General features: G+C 39.5%; 1 protein-coding gene across 2 annotated transcripts in view; it reads left to right on the top strand.

The window, feature by feature from the left end:
- The first annotated feature begins 1,911 nt into the window (after positions 1–1,911).
- Positions 1,912–13,410, top strand: part of LOC104094223 (coiled-coil domain-containing protein SCD2-like) — a 28,653-nt gene continuing 17,154 nt past the window's right edge. Inside the window, exons 1-10 of one of the 2 annotated variants that reach the window (XM_070187253.1) lie at positions 1,912–2,195; positions 2,353–2,628; positions 2,814–2,909; positions 3,179–3,750; positions 4,230–4,317; positions 4,514–4,555; positions 4,691–4,753; positions 6,184–6,233; positions 6,320–6,347; positions 6,669–6,743. In XM_070187253.1, coding sequence (XP_070043354.1) covers positions 2,410–2,628; positions 2,814–2,909; positions 3,179–3,750; positions 4,230–4,317; positions 4,514–4,555; positions 4,691–4,753; positions 6,184–6,233; positions 6,320–6,347; positions 6,669–6,743 — 1,233 coding nt within the window. In that variant the 5' untranslated portion in view covers positions 1,912–2,195; positions 2,353–2,409. The remainder of the gene's footprint in view (positions 2,196–2,352; positions 2,629–2,813; positions 2,910–3,178; positions 3,751–4,229; positions 4,318–4,513; positions 4,556–4,690; positions 4,754–6,183; positions 6,234–6,319; positions 6,348–6,668; positions 6,744–13,410) is intronic. The other variant, XM_070187254.1, reaches the window with a different exon arrangement.

Consider the following 13,410-nt stretch of genomic DNA (forward strand, 5'->3'; position numbering starts at 1 on the left):
AGAATTGTTATTTTCTACTTCTTGTCATCCACAAACTGATGGACAAACTGAGGTAGTAAATAGAACCTTAGGAAATATGTTAAGGGCTGTTCTAAAAGGAAAATTAACTTCTTGGGAGGATTACTTGCCTATGGTAGAATTTGCTTACAATCGAACTGTTCATTCATCTACTAGTTATTCTCCTTTTGAAGTTATTTATGACTTTAACCCTCTTACACCCCTTGACTTATTGCCTTTGCCTACTAATGAGGTGGTTAGTCTTGATGGAAAAAAGAAAGCTGATTTGATGAAGACTATTCATGAGCATACAAGACTTGCAATTGAGAGGAAGAATGAGCAAACAACTTTACGAAGAACATAAAGGTCGAAAACCAGTTATCTTTGAGCCTGGTGATTTGGTTTGGGTTCATATGAGGAAGGAGAGATTTCCTTCAAAAAGGAAGACAAAATTGCACCGAGATGGGCCATTTAAAGTACTTGAAAGGATTGGAGATAATATTTACAAATTGGACCTTCCAGGTGAGTTTCAAGTAAGTGCTACTTTCAATGTTGCTGACTTATCCTTATTTGATGTAGGTTCAAATTCGAGGATGAATTCTTTTCAAGAGGAGGGGAATGATAGCTCTACGGACAAGGATAAAGCTTTAGAAGCACCAAAAAAGCCATTCACAAGGTCTCAAGCTAAGGAGAAGTAAGACAAGGTTGTTGAGCTTCAATGGGAGATCAAGAAGGCGCTAATGGTGGAAGAAGAGCTCAAGAATTATGGAGATGACTTAGCTAAGTGCTACACTCATTTCATGGTCCAAGTCCAAGTCTAAGAGGAGGTAGATTGGGGTCCAAGCACCAGCCAAGGAGGGTCTAAATTAGGCACCTAAATCAACCTACAAAGGAGCTAACTTGGCGCCCAGGTCAGCTCAAGGAGGGGCGGCCAAGACATAGGAGAAGGAGTCAAAGTTCCTTATTTTGTTTTCTAGTTTGTTAGGACATATTTGATACTTTCCTAGGTAGTTAAGTCTTTGTTTTTATTTTCCTAAGATTATTGGAATTACTTTCCAAGATTGACTTAGTTTTTATTTCTTAGAGTTTTACCTTTTCCTATGATAGTTGGACTTGTTGTCCAAAGTAGTTTAGGACTTTATTTCCTTAATTTTTAGGTAGAATTTCGTGACCCCCTCCCTATATAAAGGGGTGTCTTCTTTGCTTTTAGACATAGACTATTATCAATAAAAATTGTGAGATTTTTCTTGCACTCTTGTGTGTGGCTATTCTTGGATTTATTCTTCAACCTTCAAGACTCAACTTAAGGTGGTAAGATTAAACTCTTTTGAAATCTTAGATCACTTCTAGGTATTCAAGAAAGGTGATAAGTTTAGGCTTATTGTTGTTCTTGTTATTCTAAAGGGTCGGGTTTCACAATCTATCTCTTGTTTTTAATTCTCTACCAAAGGCGATTAGTTCTTTGTTAGCTAATTGTTGTTGTTAGGATTCAACTTCAAGAATAGACTTCTTGAATTCAAGAAACTCTTTCTTGAATTCAATCTATCTTTAATTTTCCGTTGTTTTTTTGTTTCTTTATTTTCTTTTAGCTTCCGCACGTTTCTTGATTTTCTTTAATAATTCTTGGACCCCTATCGTGTCGTTATCATACCACTCCCGCGAGTAGAACCTTGGAATTGTCTTTAATAAAAGGATAAAAGGCAACTGACCCAATATTAATAAATAGCAAATTCTAAGCAAGAACAATACAACCTAAAGTAACAACATAGTTGTTTAGACAAGTTTTAATACGCACAGATTAACTAGTTTAATTATATAAACCCATCATTTGATTTGACTTGTTATACGAGATTCTAGCACTACTAGTGCTTGTAACCATAGGCATTATTATTATTCGCATCTCATATTTCAACTTCCCCGTATGCAATGCAAGGTGACGACTCCAATCTCGTCCACAATATTCTACTCGCGAAACAACAAGAACCAAAATTCTATATTCTAAAAAGAAATTCAGTGATTGAGCTCATTTATATGTTGTTACCCTGATATAAATAAATCTACAGGACATTGAATTGGTGGTCTAATAAGAAGAATGTATTTAATTAACATCAAAGATTGATGGAATTATCTTGATGCATGGATTCATCTTCTAACATCAAAGCGTTTGAGAAGGATCTGGCATAGACTGTACTTAAAAGGTATTACTTTCATTTCGTTCCAAATTCTATGATGTCTAAGGCAAAAGAAAATTACTCCTATTACTACATGACTATTAGAACAATTATTATTGTTTCATTCAAATTCTTATCTTTTGATATGTATAATAATTTCATTTAATTGGGGGTGAAATCGCAGAAATAAATTGAAGGGAAGAGGAAAATAACGCAGAGTGGAGGCATTGGGTGGGCGGAGATGCAGGGTCAGGGGCACGCGCGGTCAGGGTCAAATGCGGGACGGCAGCCGCAGAATGCAAAGGCGGCGGCGCAGAGGCTGGCTCAGGTAATGGCGTATCAACAAGCCGATGACGACGACGAGGAAGACGAGCTGTATGAATACAACCCTGTGGTTGTGGCTCCCTCTACAGCTGCTATTGGCCTTGGTGGAAGGCCCAATCGAACTCGTACTCCTCTGGTAAATATATACTTTAAAAAACTTGCACATGCTCCTTTGGTGTTTTTAATAAAATTACTGAAAAGAAAGTTATGGACCACAGTAGCATTATATTCCAAATAATCTATTTTAGCTCGGAGAGAGTATCTTTCTCTTTGAGAAATAAGTAAGTAGCTTGAGTTTTGGTTTCTTTTGTTGTGTGTTAGTCAGTCCGGACATCCATCGAACCACAGGCATCGACTACCCGTCCGGCATCACTAGGAATCCGACCATCTGCATCTACTGACTCTTTGGGTCAAAAGGTACTCTTACATAACACCATTAAAATACTTCCTCACTCTCAATTTTCCCCCTTCTGTTACTTTTTCCTCTTCTAAAAAATTAACACATTTACATTTTGTTATAAATGAGTATTTGTTATAGATCACAATTGGATAGTAGTTTTGGTACTATTACTTGTCTTACTTAGATAAACTCAGTGTCCAATCAAAGCCAAATAAATTGAGATCGCCTGTAATTTTTTTTATGCAAGAATCAAGATTGAAGTTTTGATTTCTTTGTTCTCTCTCAGCCAGTTCGTGCATCCATAGAAGCAAATGCATCATCTACACGTCCAACATCAATCCGTACATCCATAGAACAACATGCACTGACTACACGTCCAACGTCAATATTAGGAATCAGACCATCTTCGTCTTCAGAGTCTTTAGATCAGCAGCCTTTGTCAACTCGTTCAACGACACCTATTCGAACTTCTCTCCGATCAGGCTCCTCCTTGGAACATCAACAACAGCAACAGCAACAGCATGTACATGTTCATCAACATTCTCATTCATCTATCCAAACCACTTCTTCTACTTCTGCAGCTATCCCGAGTAAGCTAACTTTTCAATCTAAAAACACTTTGGAACAACCACTATCTGCTCGCGCACCAACTACACCTTTGGCTAGCAATCAATTATCGTCTCAATCCAGCATCCCGGAACAGCCTCTATCTGCTCGTGCTCTAGCAGCTAACCGCTTGGGTCACTTCGGTGGCAAGCCAGTTCCTGTTGTACCTTCTAATGTGCATTTCTCGCTCAGACCAGTTGGTTCTAATGCAGCTGCAATTGAGCCTCATCCTGAAGCTCGTAAAGATAAAAGGTAATCTTTGATTCTTTGAATCGGTAATCATAATTCTTTGAATTTTGCATTTCTTTGATTGGACCCATCTCAACATGTGTGCACCCTCGAAACTAATAAGTTACTATGAATATAGAGTTAAGCTAGTAAGCATGGTGAAGTCTCAAGTGTTTTTCCTTGTTCAAAAACGCTTTTACTAGTTTGAATGCACAAATAACTACACGAGTATGTCGTATAAGGTTTTGATGCTCACTATTTTGACAAAGTAGCTTTACCAGTTTTATTACAAATGTTGACATTTTAGTCATATAATTACTACACACTCTTCAGCTCTAGAATTAGAATTGAAGTTTGTTCCGAAATGTAAAACACTTGTCCGTCCATCCCACATTCTAGATGTTAGTCTTTGAACAGTACCAAGGGTAAACGCAAATATCAACTGGGAGTACATTAAACAGTCTTGTGCATTACTGAATGTGTTCTAATCTTTCATTTATTAGGTCACTGAGCAGGTTATCAGTAGATTTTGGCACTTTCAAGTATAAAGAACCTCCCACTCAGCCATCTTCATCTGCTTTACAAGATGAGGTTAGTTCATTTACCAATTGTATCAATCATTCAACTACATGTCAAACCTTCTAAAAACCAGAAAGTTTATAGAGTTGAACTTCCTGAACAGAGAAGTTCTCTTGGATAAGTTGCTATTTTTTTTTAGAATCTCTATTGAGTTCCCATGATCTCTAATTACAATATTGATGTGAATGAGATTTGATCCAAAATACAGGTTGACATGCTTCAAGAAGAGAATGAAAGTTTACTCGAAAAGGTAAGAACAACTTCCTTCTCAAAAGCAATCAGTTGGGTACTTAGGCGCTGGGTAACGCTAATTTTTCTAATAGAATTAGTTTATCATTTCAATCCATCGTGCTCACGGGCAGTGGATCGTTATATATCCTTTCAGCTTCGACTTGCAGAAGAGCGTTGTGAAGAAGCTGAGGCAAGGGCTAGGCAGCTTGAGCAGCAGGTAAATCTTCAAGAACATATTTGTTACTTTTCTCGCATTAGTTAGTTTTTCTCCTTTGCTTTCAGACTGTAGGTTGATGCTGCCAACATTGCAATGCCACTGTTGGATGTTGCAAAATGATGAAATCTTTGCATCCACTACTAGAAATTCGGCAAAAACCGACCAAGGTCGACCGACCAACTTTGGCCGGTCAAAAAACCGACCAAAGTTGGTCGGTTTTTCAAAATATTTTTTTTTACGAAACCGACCAACTTTGGTCGGTTTTCTTTGGCGCAAAAATGTGAAAAATTATTTTTGAGTCCCGCAAAATTTATGTTTCAAGAAACCGACCAACTTTGGTCGGTTTTTCAATTAAAATAAATAAAAATTAATATTAAAAAAACCGACCAAAATTGGTCGGTTAATTCGGCGGGTCATTTAAAAAAACCGATCAACTTTGATCGGTAATTTTACTTTTTAATAAAATCGATCAACTTTGGTCAGTTATTTTCATGCGAAAATACAATTAAAGAGTATAAATCAAATAAAAGACAGTCTTAAAACAAAATGTACCAATGGTCTAGTGGTAGAATAGTATCCTGCCACAGTATAGACCCCGGTTCGATTCCCTGATAGTGAATCTTTTTATTACATAATTAAAATACCGACCAACGTTGGTCGGAAAAAACCGACCAACTTTGGTCGGTTTTTTTTTTTGCAATATTTTTTTTTTTGAATTTAATTGACCGACCAAAGTTGGTCAGTAATTTCCGACCAACTTTGGTTGGTATTCCTTTCCGACCATAAAAATACCATCCACACGTAAATGGTCGTGTTTTGGTCGGTTTTTGGCTATTACCTACCAACGTTGGTCGGTTTTTACCGAATTTCTAGTAGTGATCATGGGTTCGAGCAGTGGTTCGAGTAATTCCACTGCTGAAAGTAAGAGGTTCGCAGAAAAGTCTTGAGCCTTCACAATATTTGAGTTGCTTAACATATGTTGTTAGGATCGGGAACTCGGGCAGTGCGGAATTTAGCCAAACAATGTTATAATGACAATAACAAAGATAATGCAAGTTGATAACAACGACAAATACCCCCGAGAGAATAACCTCACAAGATCGCTCCAAAGAAAGGGGATCACACAAGTGTTTCTCAACACTCACTCTCTTACAAAATACTCTCAATTACTAAAGGAGAAGAAGAAACAAGAAATGAAAACTCACGTCTTGTTGGTGTGTTTAAAATGAACTAATTGCCTTTCCTTTTATAGGCAAAAAAGCCTTGGCCTCTTAGTTGTAAAAGAAAAGATACAACTTGTGCAAATGATATCCATTTGGGTCCCAAAGAATATTACCAACAAAGTCTACTCTGTAAATAGGCTTATGCTAATGTGAGATGCACTCCACTAGTCAAAATATTGGCCATAATTACATATGTCTTGCTTTTAGGTTGCCAGTCTTGGGGAAGGTGTGTCAATGGAGGCTCGTCTTTTAAGCAGGTAAGCTTCATAATCAAAGAACATTGACCTTCATTCTAAAATCATCTAGGCTAAATTCAATATGTTTTTATTTTTCCTTTGTACAGGAAACAAGCAGCTCTACAACAAAGGGAGGTATGTATGATAAAGAGTTCAATACATTCTTCCTTATTTTATATTTTGTGACACACGTCAGTTGAATGTATAACTTCAAAGAGATAGTATAATTTACTGTACATTAATATAGTAGAAGAAAAAAATATTGTAGAGTTAATCCGATAGGGAACATCACATAACAATCGAAGTACAGTTTGAATCTTAAACTTGTTAGGTGTAAAGAAATGTATGATCTTTTAGTAGAAACTTTTCACATAAAGTAGGAAAGCGACAGTATGATATTATCATATTTATTTCACTTATTCCGCTTGGATGAAATTAAAGATGTGTACTTCACAGGCTGCTCTAAAAGTTGCAGCACAAACTTACGGTGGAAAAAGTGACGAGCTTGCAGCTCTTCGAACAGAAGCTGAGGTATTTGTAACCTTCATCCTTTATATTTGATTTCATATTTCAGGAATAGTTCATTCTTTAAATCTATGATTAAGGACTAAGAATTCCTATTTTAGTCTTCTGAGATATAAGTGCTACAAATTAAAACTTCAATATTATCCTTTCAGAAAGAAAAAGAACTTAAAAGTTTTGTGAATCTACCTCTTTAGCTTTGCAATCTTGATTTCACGATGAGTCGTTGGATGTGAGGCCTTTAGAATTGAAGTATTCTAATAGCTTATAACAAGTCTTAGAGAATAGTATAGAACATAATTACTGAAAATTCAAAAGTTTGGAGATAAAAAAAAAGTAGAAAATGTTTAAAACTTACTACCTCTGTTTCAATTTATGTGAACTTATTTCTTTTTAAGTTCGTGCCAAAAAAATGGCCCAGTTCCATATTTAGAAACAATTTACCTTTATGCAATGATTTATAGTCACACAAAATATATGTGCCTCATTTTACACCACAAGTTCAAAAGTCTTCTCTTTTTTCTTAAACTCCGTGGCCAGTCAAATAGATTCACATAAATTGAAACAGAGGGAGTATATCGTGGATATTATTTCAATATTTCATTTTTCCAAAGAATTCAAAAAAGACATTTGCATTTTTCTTTGGCAGTTTATAGTCGTGAAATGTCATTGTATTTTCTTACTTAGTAGTTGTATACGGTCGAAATTAATTTCGACATTCGTACGACTGATCGAGATGGGATCATAATAGACCAAAGGAAGATTTGTAATATCGAGATGGGTTCCGAATATGGTACGAACGAGCTTCAGATTTCAGGTATAGGTCAAACACCGAGTTCGAAGTCATTATCGAGCTCGGGTCCGAATCGAACTATGATGAGATGTTGTGGAATCAAGCTTAAGGGGTAGAGGCCAACCGATACTGAGCCCGAATCATCACCTGATCCCGAGTCGGCATCGAGCAAGTCCGCATCGAGCTCTAAAAATAATACCGACCAGCACCGAGGGCGATCGAGCTCGAGCTCACAGACAAAGAGCCCTTGCAAACGCACTAAGGGAGAGAATCTCGGTGAGAATTAGGGAAAAGCTGATTTATCATGGGTTCCCCACTATGTATTTTTAATTATATCTAAAATAGAATCGTCCACTATAAAAAAGATGGCTACATTTCTGTAAAAGACAATTTTTTGCTTACATTGTAACTAAAACACCATACACTCCTATATTGAAGAGTTATTCTTTTAAGCTTCATATATTGATTCATCTTGCTTAGTCCTAAAAATCATGTTCTTTCCAGCCTTGTTTATTTTACATTTTTTACAATCCGTATTTGATATTTTTATTTATTCTTATGATTTGTATTAAGTTATACCACATATCCTTAGAACTACGTATAAATTCAACTCTATCCATTTTTCGGGTAAACAGTTTGGCACCCACCGTAGGGCTAAGGATAACAATGGTTATTTGATACGAATCTGCAAATACACGCCATTTTACGCCTGTCTTTTGAAAGTGTCTTTGGCTTCGGATTAGAAATGGCAAACCCTCAATTAATGGCTTTACCTATCGAAAACGAAACCGGCCTTCAAGACGAAACCAACAACTTGACGCCTAGGGCCGGAAGGCCGCTTGTCGATGCCATGGAAGCTCGAGTCGGAGCACCTGAAGCTTGGATCGAAGTACCACTAGACGTTAATTCACATGTGGCCCTTGAGGCGAACCAATGTTCTGAACTTGAAAATAGCGTTCATGGCGGTACTCGATCTGCGACTCGAGACACCCATAACGTTGAGGAAAACGGAGTCAGCTTGCGTATTATTTTTAAAATGTTGCAAGCCCAACAGGTAGCGATAGCTCAGTTGCAGAGCCAAACCTAGACACCAAGCAGGCCAAAGCCCAATCCACCTCGAGAAATTGCCCACAGAACGGAGCCAACAGTAGTAGGTCAAATGAGCAAGAATCGGGGACTACTCCCGAAATTGCTAAGATACTCGAGGAGCTCACAAAGTGGATCGAAGCAAACGATAAAAAAGTAAAAACATACAACTCCAGGGTCGATCAGATCCTGGAGGCACCACTAATGATAAAAGGGTTGGATTCCAAAAAATTCTTGCAAAAGCTTTTTCCCTCGAGTATCCAGCTGTAACTTGGGCGGATGTGCACAATTGATATCAGTCAAAAATCAGGGTCGAAGATGACCAATTAGGAGCTCCTTCCGGATCAGTACATCCAAACAGGTCGGTTATTAAAAACCAGAGGAACATCGACAGAGAGCCAAGGTCGAACAGAGACCGATATCAACCATACACCACAAATCGAAGGAATAATGATTCAGGATGCAATTCCGCCCGGAACAATCGAAGGAGTGATCAAGGACAGAATTCTCGGGGACTTATGAGCAAAAGCGGTTTCGACAAATATGCCGATCCTATAGAGGCACCTCGATTATCGGAATATAACTTTAGCATCGATGCATCGGGCATTGTATCGGCAATCGAAAGGATCAAGGATACTAGATGGCCCAGACCCATGCAAACCGATCCCTCCCAAAGAAACCCAAATTCGATGTGCAAATATCATGGCACACATGGCCACAAGACCGAGGATTGCAGACAATTAAGGGAGGGGGTAGCTCGTCTATTCAATGAGGGCCACCTTCGAGAGTTCCTCAGCGATCGAGCCAAGAACCATTTCACAGAGAGAGATGCCAACAGAAAAAATGAACAGGAGGAACCTCAACATATCATTCATATGATCATCGGTGGGGTCGACACTCCACAGGAACCCATACTCAAATGCTCAAAGATACCGATCACTAGAGAAAAATGAACCCGAGATTACGTGACCGAAGACACTTTATCATTCAACAACAAAAAAGGCGAAGGCATCTCTCAGCCCCACAACAACGCTCTGGTAATTTCTATCTTATTAGATAAAGTTCAAGTTAAGCGTGTTTTAGTGGATCCAGGTAGCTCTGCAAATATCATCCGATCGAAGGTCGTGGAGTAACTCGATCTGCAAAATAAAGTCGTGCCCGCAGCTCGGGTCTTAAACGACTCCAAAATGGCCAGTGAAATAACTAAAGAGGAGATTATTCTACCGGTAAACGTGGCTGGGACCATCCAAAATACCAAGTTCCACGTAATCGAGGGTGACATGAGGTACAACGCCCTACTCAGAAGGCCTTGAATCCACAATATGAGGGCAGTACCTTTGACTCTTCACCAAGTAATAAAATTCCCGACGTCAGATGGTGTAAAAAAAGTGTACGGGGAGCAGCATGCTGCGAGGGAAATATTTGCGGTCGATGAGGTAACACCGATGTCAACACTCTCGGAAAGGTCAAGCATCAAAGGTAAACGAGAAGTTAAATAGCAATCACAGCCGCCAGCCTCGACCGAATCAGGGAAGCAGGAAATAGAAGAAGATGAGGAGGATTTTTTGATCCCTCGAACTTTTATCATCCCCGAAGATTCTGACGCCACCAAATCGACGGTCGAAGAACTGGAACAGGTTATATTGATCGGGCATCTGCCCGAGAGAAAGGTATACCTGAGAATGGGATTGACCCCCGAACCCAGGAAAAAACTTATTCAATTTCTTTTCGATAATATAGATTATTTTGCTTGGTCCCATTCAGACATGACAGGGATCCCACCGTTGATAACAACGCACCGACTGAGCCTGGACCCTAGGTTCAAATCGGTGAAGCCAAAGAGAAGACCCCAGTCCAAGGTAAAGCATACATTCATAAAGGACGAGGTAACTAAACTTCTCAAAATAGGGTCCGTTCGGGAGGTAAAATATCCCGGATGGTTAGTCAATGTAGTTGTAGTCCCTAAAAAAGGGAACAAACTTAGAATGTGTATAGATTATAAGGATCTAAATAAGGCATGCCCCAAAGATTCTTTTTCGCTGCCCAACATCGATCGCATGATCGATGCCACGGCCGACCACGAGGTCCTTACTTTTCTCGATGCCTATTCCGGGTATAATCAAATCTAAATGAACCCGGAAGACCAGGAAAAGACTTCATTTGTCACCAAGTATGGAACATATTGTTATAATGTGATGCCCTTCGGGCTAAAAATGCAGGAGCTACTTACCAACGCCTAGTAAATAAAATGTTCGAGGAACAAATAGGTAAATCAATGGGAGTTTATATTGATGGCATGCTAGTTAAGTCCCTGCGCGTAGAGGACCATTTGGCTCATTTGCAAGAAACATTCGAGATTTTAAGGAAATACAACATGAAGCTCAACCCCAAGAAATGTGCTTCTGGGGTCAGTTCGGGCAAGTTCCTCGGTTTCATGGTATCAAATCGGGGGATCGAGAGCAACCCCGATAAAATCAAAGCCATCGAAGACATCGCCATCGTGGATAGTGTAAAAGCTGTGCAAAAGCTTACCGGATGGATAGCCCGCATTAGGCCGATTCATTTCCAGGTCATCGGATCGGAGCCATAGATTCTTCTCTCTACTAAAAAAGAAGAACGATTTCGCCTGGACCCCGGAATGCCAACAAGCATTAGAAGAATTGAAGCGATACTTGTCGAGCCCTCCACTACTTCACATACCGAAGGCAGATGAGAAACTTTACTTATACTTGACGGTATCGGAAATCGCGGTGAGCGGCGTACTAATTCGAGAAGAGCAAGGTACGCAATTTCCTATTTATTATCTAAGTCGAACCTTAGGAGAAGCAGAAACTAGATATCCACACTTAAGAGAAATTGGCACTTGCACTGATAAGCGCCTCTAGAAAGTTAAGACCATACTTTCAATATTACCCCATATGTATGTTAACCACTTACTCACTTCGTAATATTTTGCACAAGCCCAAACTATCGGGCCGATTGGCCAAATGGGATGTCGAACTCAGTGGGTACGATATCAAATATCAACCCTGTACAACCATCAAGTCCCAAATTTTGGCGGACTTCATGGCCGATTTCACGCCAACCCTCATACCCGAAGTTAAAAAAGAACTTTTGATAAAATCGGGTACGTCATCGGGGGGTTGGACCCTCTTTACAGATGGTGCTTTGAATGTGAAGGGGTCCGGGCTTGGCATCGTTTTGAAACCCCCCACGGGTGGTATTATTAGGCAATCTATCAAAACTTCTAGGTTGACTAAAAATGAGGCTGAGTACGAGGCCATGATTGCAGGTCTCGAACTAGCTAAAAGCATGGGAGCAGAAATCATTGAAGCCAAATGTGACTCTTTACTAGTGGTGAACCAAGTAAACAAAACCTTCGAAGTTTGAGAAGATAGGATGCAAAGGTATTTGGACAAATTACAGGTAACTTTGTACCGTTTCAAGGAATGGACTTTACAACATGTGCCTCGAGAACAAAACAGTGAGGCCGATGCACTCGCAAGTTTGGGGTCATCGGTCGAGGGAGATGAGATCGACTCGGGGACTGTCATTCAACTCTCGAGATCCGTAATCGAAGAAGGTCATGCCGAGATAAATTCTACAAGCTTAACCTGGGATTAGAGGAATAAGTATATTGAATACTTGAAGAACGGAAAGTTCCCATCGGACCCTAAAAATTTGAGGGCCCTACGAACCAAAGCTACTCGATTTACATTGACTACAGATGGAACATTATACCGAAGGACATTCGATGGACCATTGGCAGTATGCTTAGGCCAGGAGACACCGACTACATCCTACGTGAGATTCACGAGGGTACTTGTGGAAATCACTCCGGTGCCGATTCATTAGTCCGAAAAATAATCAGGGCAGGGTATTATTGGATCGATATGGACAAAGATGCAAAGGAGTTTGTCCGAAAATGTGACAAATATCAAAGGTTTGCACCAATGAACTATCAGCCCGGAGAGCAACTTCACTCAGTCCTATCCCCATGGCCTTCATGAAATGGGGAATGGATATCGTTGGCCCTCTGCCATCGACCCCAGGTAAAGCTAAGTTTATTTTATTTATGACTGACTATTTCTCTAAATGGGTTGAAGCACAGGCGTTCGTAAAAGTAAGAGAGAAAGAGGTTATAGACTTTATCTGGGATCATATCGTGTGTCGATTCGGGATACCCGCCGAAATAGTGTGTGACAATGGGAAATAATTTATCGGCGGCAAAGTGACAAAATTTCTTGAAGACCACAAAATAAAAAGGATATTATCAACACCGTATCACCCTAGTGGGAACGAACAGGCCGAATCAACGAACAAAACTATCATCCAAAACCTAAAGAAAAGGTTGAACGACGCTAAAGGAAAAATGGAGAGAAATCCTACCCGAAGTTCTTTGGGCATATCGAACAACATCAAAATCTAGTATGGGGGCAACCCCGTTTTCCTTAGTATATGGCTCCGAAGCCTTGATTCCAGTCGAAATCGGGGAACCCAGTGCCAGGTTTCGATATACAACAGAAGTGTCAAATAACGAGGCTATGAATACTAGCCTCGAATTATCGGATGAAAAACGAGAAGCTGCTCTCGTCCAATTAGCCGCCCAAAAGCAGTGAATCGAAAGATACTATAATTGAAGGACCAAGTTTCGCCATTTTAAACTCGGGGACTTAGTGCTAAGGAAAGTCACGCTCAGTACCCGAAATCCAAATGAAGGAAAACTGTGTCCAAACTGGGAAGGACCGTATCAGGTTCTTGAAATTGTCGGAAAAGGATCCTACAAGCTCGGTATTA

This window comes from Nicotiana tomentosiformis, chromosome 10 (genome assembly GCF_000390325.3).
Source record: "Nicotiana tomentosiformis chromosome 10, ASM39032v3, whole genome shotgun sequence".
NCBI classification, from domain to species: Eukaryota; Viridiplantae; Streptophyta; class Magnoliopsida; order Solanales; family Solanaceae; genus Nicotiana; species Nicotiana tomentosiformis.